Genomic DNA, 27,920 nt, shown 5'->3' with positions numbered 1-27,920 from the left:
GTACAAAAGACTGAATCAGGAACTTAACGCTTAACCTTCCTGTTCTTGCGAAAGAGAGTATATGGGGATTAGAAGAGCCAGACAGAGGACAGCATGTTACTAAAGCACAGGGACTGACTGCTTCATCAGATAGTTGTAAACAGAGCAAATAGCCTGCAAGGCAACAACCAGAGTCACAGGGCTCGATTTTTACTGAGCCGTGGAGTCGGGCTTGGAGGCGCACGGGGGGGTTAAAATCCCGAAATCAGGGGCCCCGACCCCTTCCCACACCCAAACCCGCCTCCATGCCAGTTTCAGAGGAGGCGGGTACCCGCCCCGCACTGGGACCCGCCTACCCGAGGCGGGAAGGGATTAGTGCCAATTAACTGCCTGTTAACAGGCAGTTTTTAGCCTAATCCCTATTTTTGATGTTGAAGTGTGGGATTCCCGACGGCTCCAAACCACGCCAAGTTAGAGGAGTCGGGCCGTCGGGTTGAAGGACTTGGAGGGGTCGAGATGTTCAGGTGAGTGATGTGTGCATGAGTGCAAAGGTTTGGTATGTCTAAAGTGATTAAATAAGTTTTACATACCTTCTCTTACCTTTTCAGCCTTCCTTCCTTTAGGTTCCGGGAGTCCCTCATCTCATCGGCACAGAAAGCAGAATGGCTGCGAACTGTCAAAAGTGACAGCCTGCAGCTTTCTGTGCAGGAGAGGTTTCTAACTGAGTCTGTGGAGAAGGACTCCGGTTAGAAGTAAGACTGTCAGTGTTTGACAGCTTCAAACAGCTGTGAAACACTGATATTTCATCTGTCAAAACATCTTGACAGATGAAATTTCAGTCTGTGACGTCACCTGTTGCCGGGTGGCCCTTCAACAAGGTCAATCAAGTTAAAATCGCGTGGATTGGCCGCATCTCGATGGAGGCGGGACTACAACCCCGAAAGTTGTAGTCCCGACTCCTGAGTTAAATTCCCCCCCCCAAGAGTCAGACAGGACTCGGGATTAGAAACCCAGGAATGGCCTACAACAACAACAACATTGCATTTATATACCACCTTCAATGAAGGAAAATATCTCAGAAATTACCGCACAGAAGGCCATTCGACAGACCAGGCCAGCGTCAGTGCTAGCCCTTCAAATGGAGCTTTCCAATAAGTGCATTTTGATGGGAAAGATGTGCGGCTGGTACACCAACTTTTGCGAGAAGGTTCTGTTTAGCTGGGCTGAAGACTTGTACTCGCTGATGCACGAGAAACAGAGACAAAATATTAAAGTTGTTAACCGCACGATACCACACAGCTTCAGCAAGGCACCGACTTTAGTGCGAAGTGTTTGGCCAACGCAAAACGTAACACAATGCAATAAAGCCAGCCAGTCAACAAAAAATGCATCATCTTGGTGAAATCAACGCTAGCAGTTCTTTCTGCCCATGCAAGGCAGTGTCTCTTTAAAGCTCTTCAATGTCTGGTAGTCTTCCACCATCAGCAACCACAAAAGGAAATGATCCACAACATTTCTAATAAAGCAGACATTATTTCTCATGCTCCACATATTCAAACTATTACAAATGCAATTTTTCTTGTCCTTATTTTGAAACTAATAGAATGCAGTGAACCTATCTGCACTAGATCGAAACTGGACAGGATAAATAATTTCCCTTAGCCCTTAAGTTTATAATTTTTAACATGCGTGGCTGCCTCATAGATATTGCCATTGAAATAATCAGAAATTGTTTTGTTGCTCACCTGTCAGGTTGGTTAGTGGAGCACTGTGCAACCAGCAAAGCTAAATATTGCAAGCTTGTCTATTTTCTACAGTAAAAATATCAAAGAGAAAGCGAGACTTGCATTTATAAATTGGACCTTTCACAACCTCAGGACATCCCAAAAGGCTTCACAGCTAAATGAAGTACTGTTGAAATGTAGTTACTGTTGTAATTGTGATAATGACCAGATAACTAAATCAGTTAGAAATCTGAAATAAAAACACAACATGCTGGAAACACTCAGCAGGTCAGGCAGCATCTGTTGAGAGAGAAAAATAAAAAGAGTTAACGTTTTAGGTCGATGACCCTTCATCAGAACTGGCCAGATAATGGGCTGGATTTTGCAGGGGGTCAGCGGGCACAATCTGTGGCGGGTCGGGTGAGAAAGTGTTTTTTTCCCCCCCAGCGGGTCGGGACCCTGCTGTGAATCCGCCACCACGCGCCTTTCCCCGATGTCGGGCCGTCAGCACTGAGAAGACCTGACACGCAGCGGCGGGGTGGCAATTAAAAATCATTAGTGGCTTGTTTACAGCCACTTATCAGTGGGTTTCCCCCCCCCCCCCCCCCAGCTTTTTGGATTTGACAGGTCGCTCACCTGTTTCCCGCTGTGCCAAGACCTCATCTGTGAAGCGCATGTGTGAGGTCAGTGGCCATTGCATCAGCTGATGAGTTGACAGCTTCAAATCAAAGCTCCCAGCTGATTGAGACATGTTCCCTTAACCACTAGCTTCTCTAAACTGCATTTCTACTACAGATTCCGGATGCTGCAAGTCTTTACACAAGTCTCCATCCAGTCTGACCTCATTACCTCTCCCACCACTGACAGATCGCTTCTGTCATCTCTACTTCATCTGCCATCTATTCCATCAGCATGGGTGCCCTTGAAACTCTCTCACCTTGGGTCTCAGAATCCCACCAAGATCAGCACCAACACCAACCTTCTCCACAATCAACTGATGCTGCACAGGACCGAGGGCATCAGCACCCGACCATATTGCTGGCCAGGAGGCCAGGGATGGCCTCACCATGACCAGATTTACTTCACTTGATGCTGTACACACTGGCTGCCACATGATACACTAGGTTGGCACCACCCCACACCAACACCATATAGCATCCCTACAATGCCCAAGCCATTCCTTTTATACTCATCAGCATTTTTGGGGGGGGGGGGGGGGGGGTGGTTGGTTACTGTTATGTCTTGCCATTCACTGCAACTCACAAAGCCACTTCCAAAAAGGTGCACACAAATCTGTCCAAGAACGCAAAGTGTTGAAAATAAAGGTTTCAATGTTTGACACCACATTAACAGAAACTTGACATGAACATTGGGTTCCGCCAGGGCCACTCAGCTCCTGACCTCATTACAGCCTTGGTCCAAACATGGACAAAAGAGCTGAATTCCAGAGGTGAGGCCAGAGTGACTGCCCTTGACATCAAGGCAGCATTTGATCGAGTGTGGCATCAAGGAGCCCTAGCAAAACTGAAGTCAATGGGAATCAAGGGGAAAACTCTCCATTGGTTGGAATCATACCTAGCACAAAGGAAGTTGGCTGTGGTTGCTGGAGGTCATTCATCTCAATCACATGACATCACTGCAGGAGTTCCTCAGGGCAGTGTCCTAGGCCCAATCATCTTCAGCTGTTTCATCATTGACCTTCCCTCCATCATAAGGTCAGAAGTGGGGATGTTCGCTGATGATTGCACACTGTTCAGCACCATTCGAGACTCGTCAGACACTGATGCAGTCCGTGTCCATATGCAGCAAGACCTGGACAACATTCAGACTTGGGCTGACAAGTGGCAAGTAACATTCGCACCACACAAGTGCCAGGCAATGACCATCTCCAACAAGCGAGATTCTAACCATCTCCCCTTGACATTCAATGGCATTACCATCGCTGAATCCCCCACTATCAACATCCTGGGGGTTACCATTGATCAGAAACTGAACTGGACCAGCCATATAAATACTGTGGCTACAAGAGCAGGCCAGAGGCTGGGAATTCTGCAGTGAGTGTCTCACCTCCTGACTCCCCAAAGCTTTTCCACCATCTACAAGGCACAAGTCAGGAGTGTGATGGAATACTCTCCACTTGCCTGGATGAGTGCAGCTCCAACAACACTCAAGAAGCTCGACACCATTCAGGATAAAGCAGCCCGCTTGATTGGCACTCCATCCACCACCTTCAACACTCACTCCCTCCACCACCGGCGCACTGTGGCTGCAGTGTGTACCATCTACAAGATGCACTGCAGCAACTCCCCAAAGCTCCTTCAACAGCACCTTCCAAACCGCGACCTCTACCACTTAGAAGGACAAGGGCAGCAGATGCATGGGAACATCACCACCTACAAGTTCCCCTCCAAGCCACACACACCATCCTGACTTGGACCTGTATCGCCGTTCCTTCACTGTCGCTGGGCCAAAATCCTGGAACTCCCTTCCTAACAGCATTGTGGGTGTACCTACACCATATGGACTGCAGCGGTTCAAGGCGGCAGCTCACCACCATCTTCTCAAGGGCAATTAGGGATGGGCACTAAATGCAGGCCTAGCCAGCGACGCCCACATCCCATCAATGAATTAAAAAAAACATTGGGTAAAACACCCAAGTGCCTACCCTTGTGTGCTGTTAGTTGTTATGATTGCATTAGGATGAGGGCGATTGTGAGATGGGGATGTGATAATAGAGATAGAGAGGGATGGGTGGAGGTCTAAGGTAAGTTGGTGTGAATAAGGATGTGCAGGAGTAGGTTAGGGAAGGTAGAGTGATGGGGGATGTGATGAGACACACAGCAGGATGAGGTTGAGTGTGGCTTTGTACTAATGTTTCATGATCTACTGAGATCATTGAAAGGTTTGCGACACTGCACCCAGGTCCTCCTGACCACATCCCTGCTTGTGCCCTCCTCTGCAATATACAACCAGGTTGTGTTGATCTCCTAGGGAGGTCTCTTCCGCCCATGGGAAGCATATAGAGGGAGTCATGGAAGAGCCTGGGTGCAGCCCTGCACGTCTGCAGTGCTAGTCAGTCAGTGTTTGCAGCACCTCAATGCTGTAGAACACTTGACAGCACAAATGTCAAATTAAGTTGGCCATAGTCCCTTTAAGGAAACCGGCTGATGATGCGTCATCAAATGACATCATCAGACCCGCTTCCTCGAATTGGCTGGAAAACGCGCTGGGCAGGCTTAACAAACCCAATTTCGGGAAATTCATTTTAGAGGCCGGGATGGAAACAGCAGTGGGGTCAGGACCCACCACCGACATCGCCCACCACAGACCCGCCGAGGTTAGTAAGATCGCAGCCAATTTGTTTTTAGTAATGTTGGTTGAGGGATAAATATTGGTCAGGACACAGGAGAAAGACTCACCTGTTCTTTTAAATAGTGCCATGGGATCTTTTACATCCACCCAAGAGACCAGACGGGGCATCAGTTTAACATCTCATCCAAAAGATGGCACCACTGACAGTGCAGCACTCTCAGCACTGCACTGGGCGTGTCAGCCTAGATTTTTTGCTCAAGTCTCTGGAGTGGGACTTGAACCCACAACCTTCTGACTCCAAGGTGAGAGTGTCACCACTGAGCCATAGCTGACACTCAAGTAAATACAGAGAAAAAAAGCTGTACAAATATCCTACCAACTTAAAACGTGGTCTTTAAAATAAAAAAAATTGTTGCAAAAATTTCAGTTCAATTTATCTTTACTATCCCACCAGTGGGAAACAGAGAAAGCCAAGCTTGTCGTGAGGCTTCTTTCTAAGACATTGTGCCTGTTGTGCATTCGCAAAATGGTGGCTTCGGTCATGCGCCTCACTTCATTGGTTATATTACTATTGGTCCATTTCACCCAAAGCCCAGTTCTACTGAAAACATGAAATGTATGGTCTTGGATACGCGGTGGACATTCTACATTGTGTTTTTTTTTTAAAAAGCCAGGAGAAATCAACACGCTTAGTTCCATTGGAAGAAACTGGACTGTTGCTGTGACTCAATAGTCTGGTTATGGCCCAAATTTAATCAGCATTTTCTTCCCTTCTCGACAGGAAAAATGAGGTGTTGCTGATGTCAGTGAACCCAGCTGCTCTAGAGAAAGATGTGAGTAATGGTATTTCTGTGAAATACAAGGAAGAACAAACTAGCATTGGTTTAGCGAGCTCATTCAGTTTGATGTTGTTTCACCCAAGGCCAAATTCAGGCCAGAAAGAAGCCAAAAAAAGACCATTAACTGGCCAAAAGAACTCAAAAACTCGGTTGTCCACCTCAGTATAACATATTTAGACATGGAACCAGCATAGTCTTGCTGTATATCCAGCCACCTTCATTCCAATGCCTTTGCCAGCAATTATTTAAAGTTCAATTTTTACTTGAACGCCAGAGAAAAGATGCCATCAGGAAGAGATGGCCACACGTTGCCAAAGAAATACAATTCAATTCTTTTGTCTCGTATCTCGAAAGAACCACTTGCTGCAGTTCCTAATGATGATATAAATGCTATTCCTTCCTGATGGGAGTTATTACCTCTTCATTAGATGGTTTGCTGCAGAAACCACATAAAAACTATACAAATTATGTGCGACGCCTCAAAGACTCAGCTGTCGGTTGCCACAAGACACAAAGACCTGATCATCCGAATGGATCGGTCACGTCATTTAGATTTCCAGAGTGCTTGGTGGTATTTTGATGAACTAACAATTCTTCAATATACATTACAGAATTGGCTTTACGTTGCTGGCAGTGGGGCGGTCAAGTTCAGCCAGCTAACCGATTAGGTAACCTCTTCAAATGTAAGCATCTTTAGGAATTTGTATCCATTTGCTTTTCATTTCCTGCATAGACAGAGATTGCACAGGTTTGGAGACACACTTCAGCTTAAAATGAAACTCTCCATCTCCCCCCACCTCCTTACTTTTCAGTATTGTATTCAGCAAACATTGAGCAGTTTTTTTTTCTCCAAACCAGTCATTTGTATTTCCAGAAGGCTTGATCGCGTTTGAGGAGTCTGATAAACCATCCTTCTCTCAGGCCCAGCCTCCCAACTTCCCTCACTCCCTCTATCCCGACCTTCAGGGTAAAATACCTCGGGTTTATTATTCACACATCAACTCCACTAAAATTATCACGTTCCTGCAGTGTAGCTAAACTCTTAACTTCCAAGACTCCATCTTTACTGATGGGAAGGACAAGAGTCGAAGCAAGTATAAATGAAACTTATTGAAATGGTGTATTCACAATTTGATGGTGTGTCAGCTTGAATCGAGTCAAGTCTCCGGCAAACATTAAAAAAGGGGATTGCCAAATGTTGAGAAGACCAACATTCATATTAATAAATTACCCCAATGACATGCTTATTGCTGCACGATACAGACATTGCTTTCTTCACTGAAGAGTTAGTTACAAGACCCCATTTTAACCTGGAAGCGGTGAGGGCAGGGGTTAAAATTATGGCCGGGTGTCAGAGTCCGATGACTTAATTCGGATCCAGACACAATTTTAACACTGAAATACGCAATTCACGCAGTCACCAGCATAAAATCGTGCCAGAAGAGGCCCAAGCACGCAGAAATTTTGGCAAGGTTCCTTGTGGCCGAGAAATGCTCCTCCTGGTCCAACAAGGAGACGTTGGGCCTCTTCTGTCCCAGGCTTTAACCGACAACCTCCTCCCAGCACGATCGGTCTGGAGCCCCGCTGCTGCTTGACTTACCTCACCATGGACCATTTGCTTCCATCCCCAGGTATGTCCAGCTCAAGCCCCAATTCCCACTCCCACCCTCTGGCCGTGACGTCACTGTCGCCAGTTTCAGGTAGGAGACAGAGCTGAACGATTTAAATAGAGAGAGTTAAAATTGCCTGTGCCTCACACCAAGGGGTCTGTGGTTTGGGGAGGGAAGGTGGGGAATGCCCTGCGCATCACACGCCCTAAAGCCTCCCCTCCCACCACAGTTAAAACTTTCACAGCAATATATTGGTAACTTTGAATTAAATATCCAATGAAACAAAAGAAAACAAAGTCATTCTCTCGTCTCCCGCCTTTCACTGTGCTGACTTTCATGGCGATAGTTCCATGGCTTTCATTACCTTGCCCAAAAGTGCCATTCTTCATGTGCGAGCCTCAACAGTAACTGTGGGAGTCCACTCACCAGGGGCTGGATTTTCATTGGGCCGTGGAGTCGGGATTGGAGGCATGTGGGGGGGTTAAAGTCCCAAAATCGGGGGTCCCGACCCCATGCCAGTTTCAAAGGAGGCGGGTACCCGCCCGCACTGGGACCCGGCTCCCCGAGGTGGGAAGGGGATTAGTGCCAATTAACTGCCAGTTAACAGGCAGTTTTTAGCCTAATCCCTATTTTCATTGTTGAAATGTGGGATTCCTGACAGCTCCAAACCACGCCAAGTTAGCGAGGCGGGCCGTCCGGATGAAGGACTTGGAGGGGTCGAGATGTCCAGTGTGCAGGTGAGTGATGGCTGCATGAGCGCAGAGGTAGGTGTGTTTGGCCTGTGTAAAGTGTTAAGTTCTACTTACCTTTACAGCCTTCCTTCCTTCAGGTCTCGAGAGTCCCTCATCTCACCGGCACAGAAAGCAGAATGGCCGCGATCTGTCAAAATCTGCAGCCTCTGCTTTCTGTTCCAGGTAGATCTCTAAATCATCCTGAGAGGAAGGAATTAACCTGGAGTACAGATTGTCAGTGTTTGACAGCTTCAAACAGCTGTGAAACGCTGATATTTCATCTGTCAAAAGGTCTTGACAGATGAAATTTCAATCTGTGACGTCACCTGTTGCCGGGTGGCCCTTAATTGGCCTGCTGAGCCCACGCAAGGTCAATCAAGTCAAAATCTGGCCACAACTCGATGGAGGCGGGTTGTAGTCCCGCCTCCTCAATAAAAATCCAGCCTGTCTACACACACACACACACACACTCCAACAGAAGTCACTGGATAGTGATCTGGAGCTGAAACCTTGACCGTTTCCACCCCCTCCCCTACACTTCCTACATCAGGGGCATTAAGGGACAATATTAACAACCCACCTCCTGCTCCAGCCGAAATCAACCGACTTGAGCAGACCAAGAGTCAAACCTGGCTTCTTTTGGCCAGTATGGCTTTGTGCCAAGTTTGGTAGCGTGTCTCTCTCTCTCTCTCTCTCTCTCTCTTCCCATTAGGGTTTTAGTGGAGCTCATCCAGTTGGCTTCGGGGGAGCTTATTGGTTTATGTTTGTGTTGCAGCAGCTGCTCGGTGTATAAGCTAGGCAATTCCTCATAGCGTCTTTAAGGCAAAGCATGGCGTCGAATCTCATTGCCTCGTCCAGCTATTGCAGCACAACAACAACGATTACTTGAATTTCTACACTGCCTAGCGTGGCGTTGCCACCCAACCTCCTGACTAGTGTCAGACAAACTAGAGTAATAGAAAGCAACTGCAGAGCCGCCACTACATTTGAACCAGGGTCACGGAGTTACACAGAACACCAAATAAAGGAGGAGGAGAACAAGCCGCCTTGGTGGTCTAACACCAGTGTTGTTGATTTCTTGCTGCACTGCCCTGCAGGCATTAGTGTAGCTCTTGGCCAAACACAGAAAGCAATGTCTGTTTGGCTGCTCCCAACGGCAGAGAAGTGCTCGAAGTAACAATAGCAATTCGCCCAGCTGAAGATCTCAATCTAAATGGCATCAATATCCGTGGCTTAGTTTAGAGTTATGGAATACATGTTGCCAGGAAAGAGGCAGTATTATTCTATGGAAAGGGAATACTTTTATTTCCCAGTCGGATGATGCTGCACAGGAGTCGAATGATAAAGTACATGTGGGAATCATCACTTACTGGAATTAACGGCAAGACGCGCACAGAATTCTAGAGCTAACACAAGGGCTGTGCTAAAGTTCAAGGGATCACTAATATTTGTCCTCTTGGGTTTTTTCCGCCTCTCTCTGGAGTGATCATTACCTGGGAGAACAGTCCATGAGGTTGCACACTCTTGTAGACGGGGAAGGCATTGATGGGTCTGCAGACTTTTCACCCCCCATTTACTTGCTCCCGTGTAATAGACGGAGCTTCTTCCACTTCTGTCACAGTCACGTTATGCAACCGAGAGTTAAAAATGGACAACATAAAACTGAATTGAAAGCATTTCTCAACAGAATATCTTTGCCGCTTTTGCAAAAGGGAAACTTTCTGCGGTGTCATTTTCAATCCAGTTGTTGTTCAACTGTAGTCACCAGTCGGATAAGTCGATACTCCTCCCAGGTATCATCATAAATTCATTCACATCACCGTTAAAAAGGATGAAAACAAATGTGTGTTTTTAGTTCAATGCGAGAAAAAATTCGACATATTCTTGCTATACTGTTTGTTTCATAAAGGAGAAATAAAAATCAGTAGACAATGTTACTGTAGCTAACGTTACCCCACTATTCAAAAAAGGTGGTAGAGAGAAAACGGGGAATTATAGACCGGTAAGCCTGACATCGGTAGTGGGGAAAATGCTAGAGTCCATTATAAAAGATGTAATAGCAGAGCACTTGGAAAACAGTGACAGGACCGGACAAAGTCAACATGGATTTACAAAAGGTAAATCGTGCTTGACTAATCTACTGGAATTTTTGAGGATGTAACTGGTAGAATAGATAAGGGAGAACCAGTGGATGTGGTGTATTTGGACTTTCAGAAGGCTTTCAATAAGGTCCCGCATAAGAGATTAGCGTGTAAAGTTAAGGCACATGGGATTGGGGGGCAAGGTAAAGAACTGGTTGGCACACAGGAAGCAAAGAGTTGGAATAAACGGCTCTTTTTCCGAGTGGCAGGCAGTGACTAGTGGGTTACCGCAGGGATCGGTCCTTGGACCCCAGCTATTCACAATATATATTAATGATCTAGACAAGGGAACTAGATGTAATATCTCCAAATTTGCAGATGACACAAAGCTGGGTGGGCGTGTGTGCTGTGAGGAGGATGCCGAGAAACTCCAGGATGATTTGGACAGGTTGGGTGATTGGGCAGAAGCATGGCAGATGCAATATAACATGGATAAATGTGAGGTTATCCACTTTGGTGGCAAAAACAGGAAGGCAGATTATTATCTGAATGGCAATAGATTGGGAAAAGGGGAAGTGCAATGAGACCTGGGTATCCTTGTGCACCAGTCACTGAAGGAAAGCATGCAGGTGCAGCAGGCGGTTAAGAAGGCAAATGGTATGTTGGCCTTCGTAGCGAGAGGGTTTGAGTACAGGAACAAGGATGTCTTGCTGCAGTTGTACAGGGCCTTGGTGAGACCACATCTTGAGTATTGTGTGCAGTTTTGGTCACCTTATCTGAGGAAGGATGTTCTTGCCATGGAGGGAGTGCAGCGAAGATTCACCAGGCTGATACCTGGGATGGCAGGAATGACGTATGAGGAGAGATTGTCTCGATTGGGCTTATACTCGCTGGAGTTTAGAAGAATGAAAGGGGATCTCATTGAAACTTATAAAATTCTAACAGGACTGGACAGACTAGATGCAGGAAGGATGTTCCCAATGGCGGGGGAGTCCAGAACCAGGGCTCACAGTCTAAGGATAAGGGGTAAGCCATTTAGGACTGAGATGAGGAGGAATTTCTTCACCCAGAGAGTGGTGAACCTGTGGAATTCTCTACCACAGAAGACAGTGGCCAATTCATTAAATGTATTCAAGAAGGAGTTGGATATATTTCTTAAGGCTAAAGGGATATGGGGAGAAAGCAGGGACAGGGTACTGAATTTGGATGATCAGCCATGATCTCATTGAATGGCGGAGCAGGCTCGAGGGGCCGAATGGCCTACTCCTGCTCCTATCTTCTATGTTTCTATGACATACCAATCCAGGGGTTCTGCTCGTTCCTGGTTGTGAGGGGTGTTACATTGGTCTAGGGTTTAACTCTCCACTTCTGGTTTGGGAGGGGAGGGGCTAAAATAGAACGGGTGTCTCACCCACTCCTTTCCTGCCCCGATCTGACCGACTGCAATTTTAAATCACAGGCAGCATGGACACCTGTCCCAACAACTTACATTTATATAATCACCTTTAACATAATAAAACGTCCCAAGGCACTTCACAGGAGCGTTATAAAAAATAAAAAAAAATCGACAGGGAGCCACTTATGGAGATGTTAGGGCGGATGACCACAAGCTCGGTCGAAGAGGTAGGTTTTATGGAGCATTTTAAAAAAGAGGAAAGAGAAGTGGAGAGGCGGAGAGATTTAGGGAGGGAATTCCAGAGCTTAGGGCTGCTGAAGGCATGGCCACCAATGGTGGAGCGATTAAAATAGTTGTTCAATAGGCCAGAATACGCAGAGCGCAGAGGTCTAGGGAGATTATAGGGCTGGAGGAGATTACAGAGATAAGGAGGGGCGAGGCCATGAAGGGATAAAGCCAGCAGGGACCTCTTTAAATATGCAGATCAGGCTCTGATGACAGCATTAGGGCTCAGTCTGCCATTTCAGCCCAAGGCCTGAGCGAGGGTGCAGTGGTGGTTTCCCTGCCAGGCCAAGCCTGCCAGGAGCTGGATCGAGGGCCAGTACAGGCTCAGTAAGGGAAGTCTAATTTTTTTTTCCTTTGTGGGCCAGGAGGAGCAGGACTGAAACTCAGATGAAAGTTAGTAACTGTATTGCTCTTATTTCACTAACTGAGCTTGCTTCTCTATAAATTTATATCTTAGAATAAATTAAGCATTTGTAGTTTACCCTGAAATATACAGTCTGTCAACGTGCTGTTCTTCCACCTACCAGAAAGCTCAAAACGTACAGTGGGTAACCACATTATTTCTGGCATATATCTCAGCTTTTTAAAGGGTAGATTTTTAACCTGCGTGTCTGCTACCTCAGTCCCTTGCTGCACAAGATGAAATTCGGTTCATGGGAGGTGTGGGCCTACCTATAGAAATTGTCTTTTTGCAGTTATCATGAATAGTGTGTGTTGGGAGAGAAGTTCACTGGAACAGTGTCCATAGTGCAAATAATGTGATCAACAACAACTTGCATTTATATAGCGCCTTTAACATAGTAAAACGTCGCAAGCCGCTTCACAGGAGCGATAATCAAACAAAATTTGACACCGAGCCACACACGATGATATTAGGACAGGTGACCAAAAGCTTGGTCAAAGCGGTAGGTATTAAGGAATGTCTTAAAAAGGTGGAAAGAGAGGCCACTTACACTTACTTCACCGACTCTTACTTCTACCATATAATTTTGACTCGCCATGAGCAACACCACAGGAGATCCAGGTATAATATCTTCCCTCCTTCCCACTGAAGGGAACGGAAAGCAATTCTCGGGGATTTGCATATTGACAGCGAGACAGTGACAGCTGCAAGCCAAACATACACTGCTGTTTTCTTATCAACACAGTCTTTTTGCTTTACCAGTAACTGCAGTACTTGAAATGCCACAGCCCGGAAGTCCATGGGGATTAGAATAATATCACATTCAAGAGACCACTAAAGAGCCTTAAGACATCGCTACTCTCTTGGCCCTATTTACTGATGGCAGTTTTAATCACAATCAAGGAGGGGGGGGGGGGGTGAAAACTAGGTGGCTTTCTGCCCTGCCCGCTTAATGGATTGAGGTATCTACTTTGTTTGATGGTGTGCATTCAATTCAGCAATGCAAATGGCCTTTCTTGGTATATAAACCCAGGCTCTGTACTGCTATCACATCAGCTGGAGAACAAATGGATTAAAGAGCAAAACATTTGTTCTTTACGACCAAGTATGAAGTGGTAATTTAGTGTCGATTTTTCTTTAAAAAAAAGTAATAAAGGTCATCGGGAAATTGAGCTGAAGAATTCAATCAAGCAGCTTGAACGCATTGGTCAAACCTGATCTGACGGCTGAAAGATTTTGTTCGGACTCAACTGCAGTGGAATTAGCAGAAATCTTTCATCCGGGGATCAGGGATTTGCCAACGGTGTAATAACTCTACATGATCAGTCAAGGATGTGGACAAAAATCAAATATTACAGCACTCTGAGCAGAGAAGAATTTCGAGACGACGTAATTGAAGTTTTCAAAAGAGCATTCACAAAATTGATCCGGGCAAATTGTTTGCATTGGTGAAGGGGTTTAAATACCAGGGGTAGAAGCTAAAACAGAGAAAGTTAGAAGTGAGAGGGGAAGTCAAATACAACTTTCCACCCAAAGGGTAAGAAGAGTGTAAACCAAGTTACCAGAGAAGGCCACTGAGGCAGACAGTGTAAGTGCATTGAAGAGACAATTGGATGAGTTTCTGGTGAGAGAAAGGATTTTGAGCAGTAGAAAGAAAGACTTGCATTTACATAGCGCCTTTCACGACCACCAGACGTCTCAAAGTGCTTTACAGCCAATGAAGTACTTTTGAAGTGGAGTCACTGTTGTAATGTGGGATACATTTATTAAAAAGGTAGTGGAGTACATTTATTAAAAACGCAGCCTTGTTTCTTAATGTCTATTGTCCTTTTCCTGTTCCTAAAAAACTCTAACTCATTTTGGACATGACAAGATTGTCTTAGGTAGGATGGCTAGAGGTTGAAATAACTGTTGTGCGTGTTATCATGGAGCTGACATTAATGTCCATGATACAGATAGTATAGTTTTACATCTTCATTGCTGTACGTGATATGCACTGCGGATAATGAGAAATGTGTTCCCGTACAGTAATCAATATTGTAGTTTCAGTTTAATGGGAAAACCTGACATCAAGATGAAGTATTGCCATAAATCGGTGTCAGACGGTTAGCCTGTTTTGGTAACATGAGCAGGGAAGGGTCTGGCCTGAAACGTGGCCAATGTTGTCACCCCATAAACACCAACCAAGACACCAATTATTTCATCGCAGCGCTGAAAGAACTAGCATTTTTTTTGCTGTTTAGTGTTTCAGTAGTCTCAATTGCAAAAACTTAAGGGATCTCATCATATCACTCCACACTTATTATAACAGCTCTAGGAAGCCAAATGTTTTGCGGATTATAAACAACATTCACTTATAGGGACGAAGGTATAGAAATATAACCTGAAAAGGAGCCAACACCTGGCAGCCTTCCAACAGAGACAGTGTCAAAGCTGAAAGTGTGCGGTAGAGGTTTCACAGGTCAGAGACCTCACAGAAAATAATTGGTACTGTGAGCAGAGTCTGCCTGGGTCTCCAAGCATTGAAAGATTACAGCCAGGTGATTTGGAAAGTTGACTACTGCAGAATCGTTTATTTGCTTCAGTTGAAAAAAGTATTCCCTCTGGGAAAACTTACTCTCAAGAACATTTAGTCTACCCCCCCTATCAAGGCACAATCGCTTTCTCGCTGCACAAAAAGTTGCCCCTCCCAAAAATTAATCTACAGACTCAACATGCATTTGCCGTTTTAAAACTGTTCAGTTAAGACGGGCTGACCTACTCCATTTCAGGGCTGACCCACTCCATTTCAGGGCCTGATTACAGCCAATGGCCTCGCCGTAGAGTCACGGGGCAAAGTTCACCTTCAGCGAGGACACAAATGGGCTGTACAAGATCAGCCAATCATGCGGGGCGGGTACAACAAGCGGGTACAACATTTTGCGCTCCAGCCAAAGTTGAATTTTGCGCCCAGTAGAAACTAGTGTAGAAGGAGGCTGGCCGCAGTGCTTGCTCCACATCAGAACAATCTACTCTAATCCCATTGCCATGCTCTTATTTTCGACATACCCTTCCCCTGACCTGCATCATTGGGGAAGGAAGTGATGAATCGAGATACGAGAAACAAAACCACTAAAGTAAACAGAACTTCCCCACCCTAATGTTGTCCCACCCATGATTACAAGCTAACAGTGTAATTATAACAGAAATGGATTCAGAAAGACTGGAATTTAAGCATTCTTAATTGGACCCATCAGTTTAAGTCTCTAAAGAAATGACGAGATTAATTATATTCTACAACATCAGAAACATTTTGACGCACTAAGTATGAGGATACTGCTTCAAATGACTGTTAGCTTGGATACCCTGAATACTAATAGCTGCAAGTATCTTTAAGATTCTTTGCCTCTCACTACAAGAAACCAAAATCAAAGTCTCATCAATTAATCTTGTTGGAGGCATGAAGAGTCCTGGTGCTGAAGGGGAAAAAAATACAGGATTATATCATTCTGTCCATCACTTTTGTTGATTCTGCTCCTGAAAATGGCTTTGTGGTCCTACATTTTCAAGGGCTCCAGTACGCAGGAGCAAACTTGCATTTATATAGCACCTTTCACATCCTCAGGATGTCCCAAAGCGCTTCACAGACGATGAATTACTTAATAAAGTGCAGCCACTGTTGTCAATTTGCACACAACACCATCCCACAAACAGCAATGAGACGAATGACCAAGTAATCCATTTTGGTGAAGTTAGTTGAGGGACAAATGTTGAGGGAAGATTTCCATGATTTTCTACCAAAAAGAGTCACAGGATTTTTTTTATGCCCACCTAAACACGTTTTAACACCACATCCAAAAGATGGCACCTCTGACAATATAACAACTTACATTTATAAAACGCCTTTAACATAGTAAAACTTCACAGCAGTGTTATCAAAACAAAATCTGACACCAAGCCATACAAGGAGACGTTAGGGCAGATGACCAAAAGCTTGCTCAAAGAGGTAGGCTTTTTAAAAGGAGGAAAGAGAGGTAGAGAGGCTGAGGGGTTTAGGGAGGGAATTCCAGGGCTTCGGTCCCAGGCAGCTGAAGTACACAGCACCGAACTATCAGCCTCGATTACATGTTCAGGTCCTGGAATGGGACTTAGATCCACGACATTCTGAGCCAGAGAAGAGAACCAAGCCGATTATAGGAAGAAAAACAGGCAAAATTGAAAATACAATGTTGTCAAGCAGTGAGAAATACCTCAACATGATAGAGACAGGTATTAACTATTCAAATGCAATAAATTGGGAGGAGGAAGGCTTTGCTGACCTTTGCCCCAACCCCAAGTACTCCCTCTCCCATTGGGATGACTCAGGAGCACACGCACACATGGGAACTGTGCAAATTAATGGTATACTCATTAGGCAAATTACTTGATTTTATACATAATGTAAACTGTTCAGCAATGTCATTAGAAGACTGTACTTAATGAAGAATCTAATTGTGAAATAGCATCAGTTCTTTACTTCCCTTCCCTCAGTAACATCACAATAGTCAGTGTTGACATTCCATATTATAATATTCTCAAACACTTCAATGTTTCATTAACAGTCACAAAGCTCAACACCATCCAATACAAAGCAGCCCGTTTGATTGGCACCCCATCCACCATCTTAAACATTCACTCCCTCCACCATCGGCATACCGTGGCTGCAGTGTGTACCATCGACAAGATGCACTGCAGCAACTCGCCAAGGCTTCTTCAGCAGCACCTCTTCCACCTAAAAGGACAAAGGCAGCAGGCGCATGGGAACACCACCCCCTGCAAGTTCCCCTCCAAATTACGCACCATCCTGACTTAGAAGTATATCGGCCGTTCCTTCATCGTCATTGGGTCAAAATCCTGGAACTCCCTCCCTAACAGCACTGTGGGAGCACCTTCACCACACGGACTGCAACGGTTCAAGGCGGCGGCTCACCACCACCTTCTCAAGGGCAATTAGGGATGGGCAATAAATGCTGGCCTTGCCAGTGACGCCCACATCCCATGAACAATTTTTTTTTTTTAAATTCAGGCTCCCTTTGCTCAATAGATAAGGGTAGGCAAGTATACCTTTTAGTAGAAAGCATCTCAATACTGGGTTAACAGCATGAGCCATTTGAAGACTGAGGAAAGAGAATTCTATTTAAGAACCAAGCACCAGGAAGCTCTTCTGCGATGTGAGTGTATCTTGCTGCACAGAAACAAATAACTGCTTGAGAGCAGAACTAATGTTACTGAAGGCTCGAACCAACAACAGTGGAACAAAGGGAAGGGATGAACAGGAGGCCATTCAGCCCCTCGAGCCTATTCCACCATTCAATTAGATTATGCCTGATCTATATCTTAACTCCATCTACCCGTTTTGGTTCCGTAACCCTTCATATCCTTGCCTAACAAATATCTATCAACCTCTGTTTTGAAAACCACCTCCCCCCACCCCACCCCACCCAGCATGAACAGCTTTTTGGGGGGGGAAAAAAAGAGAACGTTCCTCCAGATTTTCACTACCCTTTGTGAAGAGGAGCAGTGCTTGCAGGAGAGGATCCAGGGCTGTAGGAGCTTGCAGAGGCCGGGTGGGGCAAGGCAGTGGAAGGATTCATAGACAAGGCCAAGGGATTTTAAATTGAATACGATGGGTGCCTGTGAAGGTCATGGCTGATAGCAGTGATGGATGAATGAGGCATGTCGAAGTACAGAACACGAGCAGCGGAATTCACGAAGGGGAGCGGGCGGAGGCCAGCTACGATGGTGATGGAAGAGTTTAGCCTGGGAGTGTCCTCGGTTTATTCTCAATCCAAGAGCAGTCCTCCATTTACCTGCCATTTTGATTCCCTACATGCCGCTACCCGATAACCTTCATCCAGTTGGACTATTTTTTGACCCACACGGACCTGTGACACTATAATTTTGCACGTTTCCCCCCCCCCCCTTTAATAAAACTTGAAGTCAAATGCTCCCGACCAAGTGATTAATATGGAGCATCTACAAGAGAAAGATAGGTTAGAATGCCAGGTGGGTTTTGATCTTGCATCTTACTGGAACTATGAACTTACCTTTCTCTTTCAGAGGCTGACTTGGCCCTCTATATTTCCAATATTTACTGGGGTTTTTTCCCTTGAGTTCCAACTTACATTTTGTCTGTTCTGATTAACTTAGTTCTGAATTGATTTGCTCCATATCCCTTAATATCCTTACCTTTTGTTAGGTTATCAAAGGATATGAAGCGCAGATCAGCCATGATCTAACTGAATGGCAGAGCATGCCAGAGGGGCTGAATGGCCGACTGCTGTTCCGAATAAGCAAAAGGAGACAATTGAAAGCTTCCTTTTTCTTGATATACTTAAGAAACAATTGCATTTATGCTTGCATTTTTTGGCCTCGCTACTCCCATAGTGTTAATCACAGATAAGGCCATCTCTGACCACTTCCTCGTATCGCTCTCCAGCCCACATCCCCCTTCCACCCTCCACAACCCTACTTCCTTCTGTGTCCGCCCCTGGAAAAAACTCTCCCAACTCTCTTACAACTGCACTTATGAAATCCCAACTGTCCAGCTTTTGGTCCTCCATTCACCATGACATTTCTGCAGTTACCGATTTGCTCAACCACACCCTCGCCACCACCACCTATTAAAACAATTACTCTCGCTCACCCTGGCTGTTCCCCTGGTACAGCCCTCATTATCACTCCCTTAAGTCCAAGGGACGCAAACTTGAACGGATATGGCGGACAAATGGTTTAGCCATTCACCGCCAGATCTGGCTGGACCACAAAGCATTATTGGGTCCTGCTCTCATAAGAAATAAGAACATAAGAAATAGGAGCAGACCATTTGGACCTTTGAGCCTGCTCTCGTCTGCCAAAATTGCTCACTATTCCAGAATCATTCTGGAATTTAAAGATAAACCCCAGCTTCTATTCTCCACTGCTAGCCATCTTCTTAAACCCCTCACCTCCGACAAGTCCGAGGAGCTCATGGACTTCTTTGTCTCTAAAATGGAGATCATCCGTTCAGCTGCCTCTGCCACTTCCCTTCCTTCCCCTAGCCCACCGGGCCAAAATTCCTCTAAGGTTCCCCCCTGCCCTAGCCCTGAACGCACATCTTTCTCCAGTTTCTCTCCGATCTCCCCTCCTGACTTCTCGCTCATCTTGTCCATGAGACACACTTCCTGCTCCCTCGACCCTATTCCCATCAAACTGCTGACCACCCAACTTCCTTTTCTGGCTCCCATATTAGCTGACATTGTTAATGGTTCTCTCTCTTCAGATACTGTCCCCCTCTCCCTCAAATCTGTCGTCATCATCCATCTCCTCAAAAAAAACAACCCTTGACCCCCTCCATCTTTGCAATCTCCAACCTCCCTTTCCTCTCCAAAGTCCTTGAACGTGTTGTCACCTCCCAAATCTGTGCCCATCTTTCCCACAATTCCATGTTTGAATCCCTCCAATCAGGTTTCCACCCTTGCCACAGTACCAAAACAGTTCTCATGAAAGTCACAAATAACACCCTCTTCGTCCTTCTTGACTTGTCTGCAGCCTTTCACATGGTTGACCAACTTTCTCCAACGCCTCTCCACCATCGTCCAGCTGGCTGGGATTACACTCACCTGGTTCCATTCTTATCTATCTAATCATAGCCAGAGAATCACCTGCAGTGGCTTCTCTTCCCGCTCCCATATCGTTACCTCTGGTGTCCCTCAAGGATCTATCCTTGGCCCCTCCTATTTCTCATCTACATGTTGCCCCTTGGCAACATCATCTGAAAACACAGCATCAGTTTCCACATGTACATTAACAACACCCAGCTCTACCTCACCACCATTTCTCTCAACCCCTCCAGTTTCTAAGTTGTCAGACTGTTTGTCCGACATCCAGTTCTGGATGAGCAGACATTTTCTCCAATTAAATATTGGGATGATGACCAAAGCCATTGTTTTCGGTCCCTGCCACAAACTCTGTTCCCTAGCCACTGACTCCATCCCTCTCCCTAACATTTGTCTGAGGCTGAACCACACTGTTCACAACCTTGGTGTCATATTTGACCCTGAAATGAACTTCCGACCACATATCCGCAACATAATTAAGACCACCTATTTCCACCTCTGTAACATCGCCCGTCTCCGCCCCTGCCTCAGCTCATCCGCTGCTGAAACCCTCGTCCATGCCTTTGTTACCTCTAGACTTGACTATTCCAACACACTCCTGGCTGGCCTCCCACATTCTACCTTGAGGTCGTCCAAAACTCGGCTGCCCGTGTCCTAACACGCACCAAGTCCCGTTCGCCTATCACCCCTGTGCTCGCTGGCCTACATTGGCTCCTGGTTAAGCAACGCCTCGATTTCAAAATTCTCATCCTAGTTTTCAAATCCCTCCATGGCCTCGCTCCTCCCTATCTCTGTAACCTCCTCCAGCCTCACACCTCCCCCCATGGAGATATCTGCGCTCCTCTAATTCTGGCCTCTCGAGCATCCCTGATTATAATCGCTCAACCATTGGTGGCTGTGCCTTCTATTGCCTGGGCCCTAAGCTCTGGAATTTCCTGCCTAAACCTCTCCGCCTCGCTACCTCTCTCCTCCTTTAAGATGCTCCTTGAAACCTACCTGTTTGACCAAGCTTTTGGTCACCTGCCCTAATTTCTCCTTATGTGGCTCGGTGTCAAATTTTTGTGTCTTACAACACTCCTGTGAAGCGCCTTGGGACGTTTTACTACGTTAAAGGCGCTATATAAATACAAGTTGCTTTTGTTTTACACTGAAACACTTCACAGTGCAGTGCACAATTGATGAATCTTTGGAGGGCAACAGCTGTTGATGCGTCATGTGGTCTCTAGCAGACATCTAGGAAAGACCACCAATTGGGGCTTGCTAGACAGTGGCTTCTGACAACCGCCAGGTCACACTGAACCCCAGCATTTGCTGAATCCACAAAGTCAGCTCTGACCTGGTCACATTTCCTTTCAAATGTGACCGCATTAAAAATTCATACAACAGTAATGGATTATTTTTGACATCTACCCAAAATGGTTATGGTTATCCCCCCCCCCAACCTTATTCTTAATCATACAATATTTTTACACTCAAACTGCAACATCTCTTCCCAGAAAAACATTCGTGTGTCTGAGCATCCACTAGATTCTGCACAACACGATGACTTGGGTCTCCTGCAATTGTTTAACTGCAAATAAAAACGATGCAGGAATGACTCACAACCTGTGATTGGACCCAGTCAAATCTACCTTGTAAAGTCAATATACACCCACTACACAATCATCTCAAACAGGCCGTGCCAAAATTTAAACCACCTTTCATAAAAATAGAGTTTTCATTCCAGCCTGTTGTTACCCGATTGTTACCTATTCACAGTGAAACCAATAAATCTATTGTCTCTTGACATAGGCAAGCTGTGGTAATACCCTTGTCCCACTGGTGCTGGTTATGGTCGAATCACTTTGTTATAATTAACGGTAAGTGCAGTGTGCGAGTGTATATCTGACACACACCCTGTGTGGCGGCTTTTGGTTACACTGATAAGATATTTGCCCCTTGCAGTTGGAGCTAGAGACCTCGAGGATAGAATAAAGTGCGGTCTTGCAACTTGTAACCATTCTGAGCTACATTAGGAGTCATAATTGAATAAATGTTTCCTTTTCCAACATTACTGTGTGAATGGTTCCAGATCTGGTCAGTTTCTTCAACACTCCAATCTGTTACAGTCCACATTTAAATACCCAACCGGAGGGATTCCACGCTGGAACCGAAACATGAAGTGGCAGATTGAACCAGTGCCACTCGCCTTTCAATAAAACACGCCAGAGTCGACAACTGGCAGGAGCACAGACTTAACTGAACCCCTCGCTTCGGAAACGTTAAATGTATCCCTCGTACAATGTAACCTGGCCAAGCCCCGCAGCCGAGCCGAGCCAAGACAGCTGCTGTGAGCCAGCGATAGAAAAACTCAACTCGCATCGTTCGCAGCACTGGCGCATCGACAATGAGTTTTTAAATGTCTGAAATTAATCTTTCAGCGTCGCGCCCCTGCCCCATTGAACACCGACAGACTGAATCGGTTCATTCCCCGAGAATCGGGAACTGAAAAGTACAAAAAAAAACACACACACATTGGCGAGCGATACGAAATCCAACTCATTGGTAGCGATCGTTAATGCTCGCTATTGAAAAGAAGATTAAAAAAAGGTAAAGATTTTCAGATAATGGGAAATAATCAATTGGGGAGGGACTAGGCTGAACGAAAACTCAACACGGAACACACACACATATGAAATATAATCATTTGAGAGCTGGAACCCAGTGCCTGGAAGCCCGCCGGTAGATCCGTATTCCTCCCACTGGGACAATAACCGCGTTTATTCTCAAACCAGCACACATCCACTTTGCTTCCAGTACAGAAATAGAAAGTTAAAAAAAAAAAGGAAATCCCTTAACTTACCAGCTGCAGACTGCAGAGTACGATCAGTGTGCAGCGCCCATTGCATCTCCCCATGGTCCCAGGTTCTGGTCACTTTCAACAGCAAAGATGAACCTGAAACGTTTCCACTGAAACAGCCGAGGTTTGTGTCACAGTTACTCACGCCCAACACTCCTGTTTCTGGCCAGCATGCTCCGTCTACCATTCACACAGTCGCAAGGTGAATGATCTGCTGGACCCTGGACAACCCCTGGCTGGGTCCCTCGCTCCTCATTTCCTTTTCATAGTCTACTGCCGAGGAGCGAGCAGGTTATGCCCCCCCACACAGTCTGCCACACCTTCAGAAAGCGTTCAGATGTTGCTATCCATGTCTTTATCTCTCCGGGCAGGGGACCCGTCGATCTCCGGGATGCACAGAGATCTAAACAGTGATGCTGTTTAAACTCAACCTGTCCATCGACCCCCCCCAGCCAGGGTGGAGAGAGAGGTGAGAGAATACACGGGGTCTTGTGGGCGGCAGATTTCGGTTCCTCTTTCTTTTAACTGGGCGCCGCTCTGTTCAAAACACAATTAACACAGGCTCTGCAGTCAAAAGATCAAACCACGTGGCTCGGGGTGTGGTGGGACTCAAACCGCGATTTATTTAACTCATTCATGGAGGGGGCTTCTGAAATGTCCCCCTCCCATCAGATCTGCTGCTTTATTCCACTCCTAGTCACCCAGACATTTGTAAATGCCCATTTATAGTCTTACTTTATCCCGTGACATCTAGTTTTGTCTCTTTCTCCCCCTCTAGTCCCAACATTTTGGTTTCATTTATATTTTTGTTCTGGCAATCCCGTAAACTCATTCGCCCCTTATTATTCTTCCTCTTTAAAATTCAATCTGATGCATTCCCAGCTTTCTTTGTCAATGTTTCTCTGGGTTTTCTCTCTCTCTCTGGTTCCTATAGCTTTCTAAACAACTTGTCCCCACAGTCTTTGTCATTCTGGGTTAAGACATATTATTATACATCTGGAAATTGCAATTGGAAATAATATTTTAAGAAACACCAGCTCCTTTGATCACGTCCAGCCCGGATTTGAAGCGAGTTCCTGGTGCAGCAACTGCTGCCCTCTAGCGGGCAGTAACTTCCAATGCGAATTATTGCTATTAAACAGCTTGGGATAAAAGCGACAATGAACTTCAGTCTAACAAGTGTCATTACAAGACAAGTCGAAATACTTTTCTGTTGTAGATGCTGTTTATCCGTCCTCTTCATTTTAAAAAAAAACCAATACATTTGCGTCCTTCGCTGTTTTTAAGCAAAGAGCGAGGTCCTATTTACACCAACAGTCAATAAAACTTGAGTCAGTGCCCGCTGGAAGGAGCACTTCGAAGATCACCTTAACCGAGACTCTGTCTTCAACGTGAGTGTCCTCAACTCCATCCCGCAGCATGCTACCCACCACCATCTCAGCACCACCCTAGCCCGGCATGAGGTTGAAAAGGCCATCCAACAACTGAAGAACAACAAGGCCTCAGGAGCAGATGGGAATCTCTGCCGAGGCGCTAAAGCATGGCGGAGAAGCACTACTGGCGTGAATTCATGAACTCATTTCTCTTATCTGGAAGGAGGAGAGCTTGCCAGAGGATCTCAGAGATGCCGTAATTGTGACCATCTTCAAGAAAGGTGACAAGTCCGATTGCGGTAATTACAGAGGAGTTTCCCCGCTGTCTGCCACAGGGAAAGTCATCACAAGAATCCTCCTCAATCGCCTTCTCCCAGTGGCTGAAGAGCTCCTCCCAGAGTCGCAATGCGGATTCCGCCCACTAAGGGGCGCAATGGACATGATCTTCACCGCGCGCCAATTACAAGAGAAATGTAGGGAACAGCACCAACCGCTGTACATGGCCTTCTTTGACCTCACAAAGGCCTTTGACACGGTCAACCGTGAGGGATTATGGAGTGTGTCCTCCTCAAATTTGGCTGCCCTCAAAAGTTTGTCACCATCTTCTGCCTGCTTCACGATGACATGCAAGCCGTGATCCTGACTAACGGTTCCACCACAGACAAAATTCATGTACAGACCAGGGTCAAGCAAGGCTCTTTCATCGCACCAACGCTCTTCTCTATCTTCCTTGTGGCAATGCTCCATCCCACCTTCAGTAAGCTCCCTGCTGGAGTGGAGCTAATTTACAGAACAAACGGGAAACTGGTTAACCTCCATCACCTCCAGTCCAGATCCAAGGTTATCCCTTCCTCTGTTGTCGAATTACAGTATGCAGACGACGCTTGCATCTGCGCACACTTGGAGGTCGAACTCCAAACTATCATCAACACCTTCACCGAAGCGTACGGGAGCATGGGCCTTACACTAAACATCCATAAGACAAAGGTCCTCTACCAACCTGCCCCCACCACACAGTACTGCCCCCCGATTATCAAAATCCATGACGAGGCCTTGGACAACGTGGACCACTTTCCATACCTCGGGAACCTACTGTCAACAATGGCAGACGTCGATGACAAAGTCCAACACCGCCTTCAGTGTGCCAGAGCAGCCTTCGGTCGCCTGAGGAAGAGAGTGTTTGAAGACCAGGACCTCAAACCCAGCACCAAGCTCATGGTCTACAGAGCAGTAGCAATACCCGCCCTCCTGTATGCCTCAGAGACATGGACCATGTACAGCCGGCACCTCAAAGCACTGGAGAGGTACCACCAATGCTGCCTCCGCAAGATCCTGCAAATCCATCGGCAGGATAGGCGCACCACGTCAGTGTTCTTGCTCAGGCCAACATCCCCAGCATCGAAGCTTTGACCACGCTCGATCAGCTCCGATGGATGGGTCACATCATCCACATGCCCAATACGAGACTCCCAAAACAAGCGCTCTACTCAGAGCTCCGACAAGGCAAGAGAGCCCCAGGTGGGCAGAGGAAACGCTTCAAGGACACCCTCAAAGCCTCCTTGAAAAATTGCAACATCCCCACCGACAGCTGGGAATCCCTGGCCCAAGACCGCACAAAGTGGAGAAGCATCCGGGAAGGTGCCGAACACCTCGAGTCTCTTCACCGAGAGCAAGCGGAAGCCAAGCGCACGTCAACCCATGTACTCCACCCACCCTGCCCCTTCAACCACCGTCTGCCCCACCTGTGAGAGAGACTGTAGGTCCAGCATTGGACTCAGTCACCTGAGAACTCATTTTTAATGTGGAAGCAAGTCATCGGTTCCGAGGGACTGCCGAAGAGAGAAGAGTATTGAGTGGTTTCTTGTTAAACAGGATGGTGCAAGTAGTTAGGCTACCGCAAAATAAACAGCTACGGCAAAATAAACAGAAGCCACAACAGCCTGGAGAGTTATTGATTGGTTTTAATTGTCTCAGATTATTTTTAAATCGCCTGATTTCTTTTTGTCAGTGGGCAGGATGTTCAAAAGTCCGGTGAAAGCTCCTCTGCGGCTGGTGATATTCGAGTTGAAAATAAATCTTTCAGCTACCAGCTTGGTGACGCGGGCTTGCTTTCTGTGGCGTGACCGATTCTGCAAACTTCTTACACGCGGTGTCACTTTAAGTATGATTTGACTTCTTTGCAGTTGATTTGGATCTCTTCCACCCCACCCCCCATTTGGAAATCACAGGGAGGCGGGGCGGGGGAAAGGAGTCTTGCGTTGAAATTTGGGGTGTAAGCATAGAAATAATTATGATGGGGGTGGGGGGACCTTTGTATTGCCGGCTGACGTCGCCGAGGAATCTTCAGCACCAGCTCATTGTGATAAAGTTCACCCCAAGTTCTTTGCCTTTGTTCTAGAACTCTAATTTTTGTGACATTAGAAATGAGCCTTCGCTCAGAGTCAAACGTCTTTTTAGAAAACACAGAAAAGAGAAAAAGGAAACATGAGCCCCCGAGTAACACGAACGTGATCCAAGGTCACCGATCCCAAATGTCTTTCTGGTGTGGAGTCCTGTTTGTGATAACCGCAACCTTCTCGCTGAACTTACTCTTCAGTGGGCCGCTGGACGATGCTGCTCCAAAGTATTTACTGGGTTCGCTCCACCAGCCCGTTAGAAACGAGGCAGCGCCCAAAGCCTCCAGTATGGACCTTATAAGTCCACCTGAGTTCAGGATCCATCACCCCTTTACTGCACTGCTGCCTGCAAAACAGGCATTTGAATTCCAGCTTGAAGTAAGTACCCAGTTTGTGGGGGGTCAATACATTAGAACTTGTTTTAAACAATCTGAAATTAGTTTTATGGTTGAGATATAAAGATCTCCATTCATGTGGCACCTTATCGGGTTCGGCGGAGACCTTTCAAAGCCTTTCATTTCACGTGCAATTAATTATGTTGAAGTGCAGTCACACGTGTAGGCAAATGCCGCAACCATTTTGCACAGCAAGATCCCGCAAAGGACAATCAGCATTTAATCTGTTTTTGGCGGCGTTGATAGCAGGAGAAATGTTGGCCCAGGATAACTGCCGCCTTCAAATGGGTGCAATGGGATCTTCAACATCCAACTGAACGGCTGGAACAAGCAGACGGTCTCACCTGGCCCATGTCCAGTTGGCATCACAGGCAAAAGCATCATCATTATCTCTTCCTTTTTGCCAAGTGGGCAAATTGAAAAAAATAATACTTTCTAGTATCCAAAGAGGTGTTGCAGTTGAAGCCTCTTCATTGAGATGCCATGGGTGGAACTACACTGGTCTCGTTCATTACAGTATTGCAATTAAGCAAAATTCATATATATATTGGGAATCATTTGGTACTCAAGAAAAATCTCTCCTATAAAGTCCCTATTAACTGCTCCAATTACAACATCGATAAACATGGTTACTTAAAATTATGATTTGGCTCTTGCAGTTAATCAGCAGTTCCAATCATGCAAATTCGTTTGACCATTTCCAATCATCCAACAACAGCTGCTGGATATGAGGTGAGCAGTAAGTAGTCAAGGAGGCTGGTCAATCAATAGAATTGAATTTGGTGGAGCCTGATGAAGTAACAATGAAACATTAAGGCCAGATTTGAATTGAGTTTGTTATTGAGTTGTGGTGAAGTTCAGAGTCGGCTGGTTCGTGCTGTATTTTCAGACATTTAAGGAATCAGCAATACATGTAGTAAGAGATGCTAATTTCTAAGTGC

At 46.0% G+C, this 27,920-nt stretch overlaps 2 protein-coding genes across 3 annotated transcripts in view; one reads left to right on the top strand and one right to left on the bottom strand.

The window, feature by feature from the left end:
- The window catches only part of nkain1 (sodium/potassium transporting ATPase interacting 1), a 621,699-nt gene extending 595,108 nt beyond the window's left edge, over positions 1–26,591 (bottom strand). The window contains exon 1 of the mRNA XM_085962829.1: positions 22,819–26,591. Coding sequence (XP_085818955.1) covers positions 22,819–22,872 — 54 coding nt within the window. The 5' untranslated portion in view covers positions 22,873–26,591. The remainder of the gene's footprint in view (positions 1–22,818) is intronic.
- LOC147103342 (uncharacterized) overlaps positions 26,482–27,920 on the top strand; it is a 55,156-nt gene continuing 53,717 nt past the window's right edge. Inside the window, exon 1 of one of the 2 annotated variants that reach the window (XM_085962828.1) lies at positions 26,482–26,962. In XM_085962828.1, coding sequence (XP_085818954.1) covers positions 26,612–26,962 — 351 coding nt within the window. In that variant the 5' untranslated portion in view covers positions 26,482–26,611. The remainder of the gene's footprint in view (positions 26,963–27,920) is intronic. The other variant, XM_085962825.1, reaches the window with a different exon arrangement.

This window comes from Somniosus microcephalus, chromosome 20 (assembly GCF_052327205.1).
Source record: "Somniosus microcephalus isolate GS21.2 chromosome 20, FLI_Smic_1.0, whole genome shotgun sequence".
NCBI lineage: Eukaryota > Metazoa > Chordata > Chondrichthyes > Squaliformes > Somniosidae > Somniosus > Somniosus microcephalus.
Note: the sequence above shows the minus strand (reverse complement) of the source record. Positions and strands in the feature narration are given on the sequence as shown.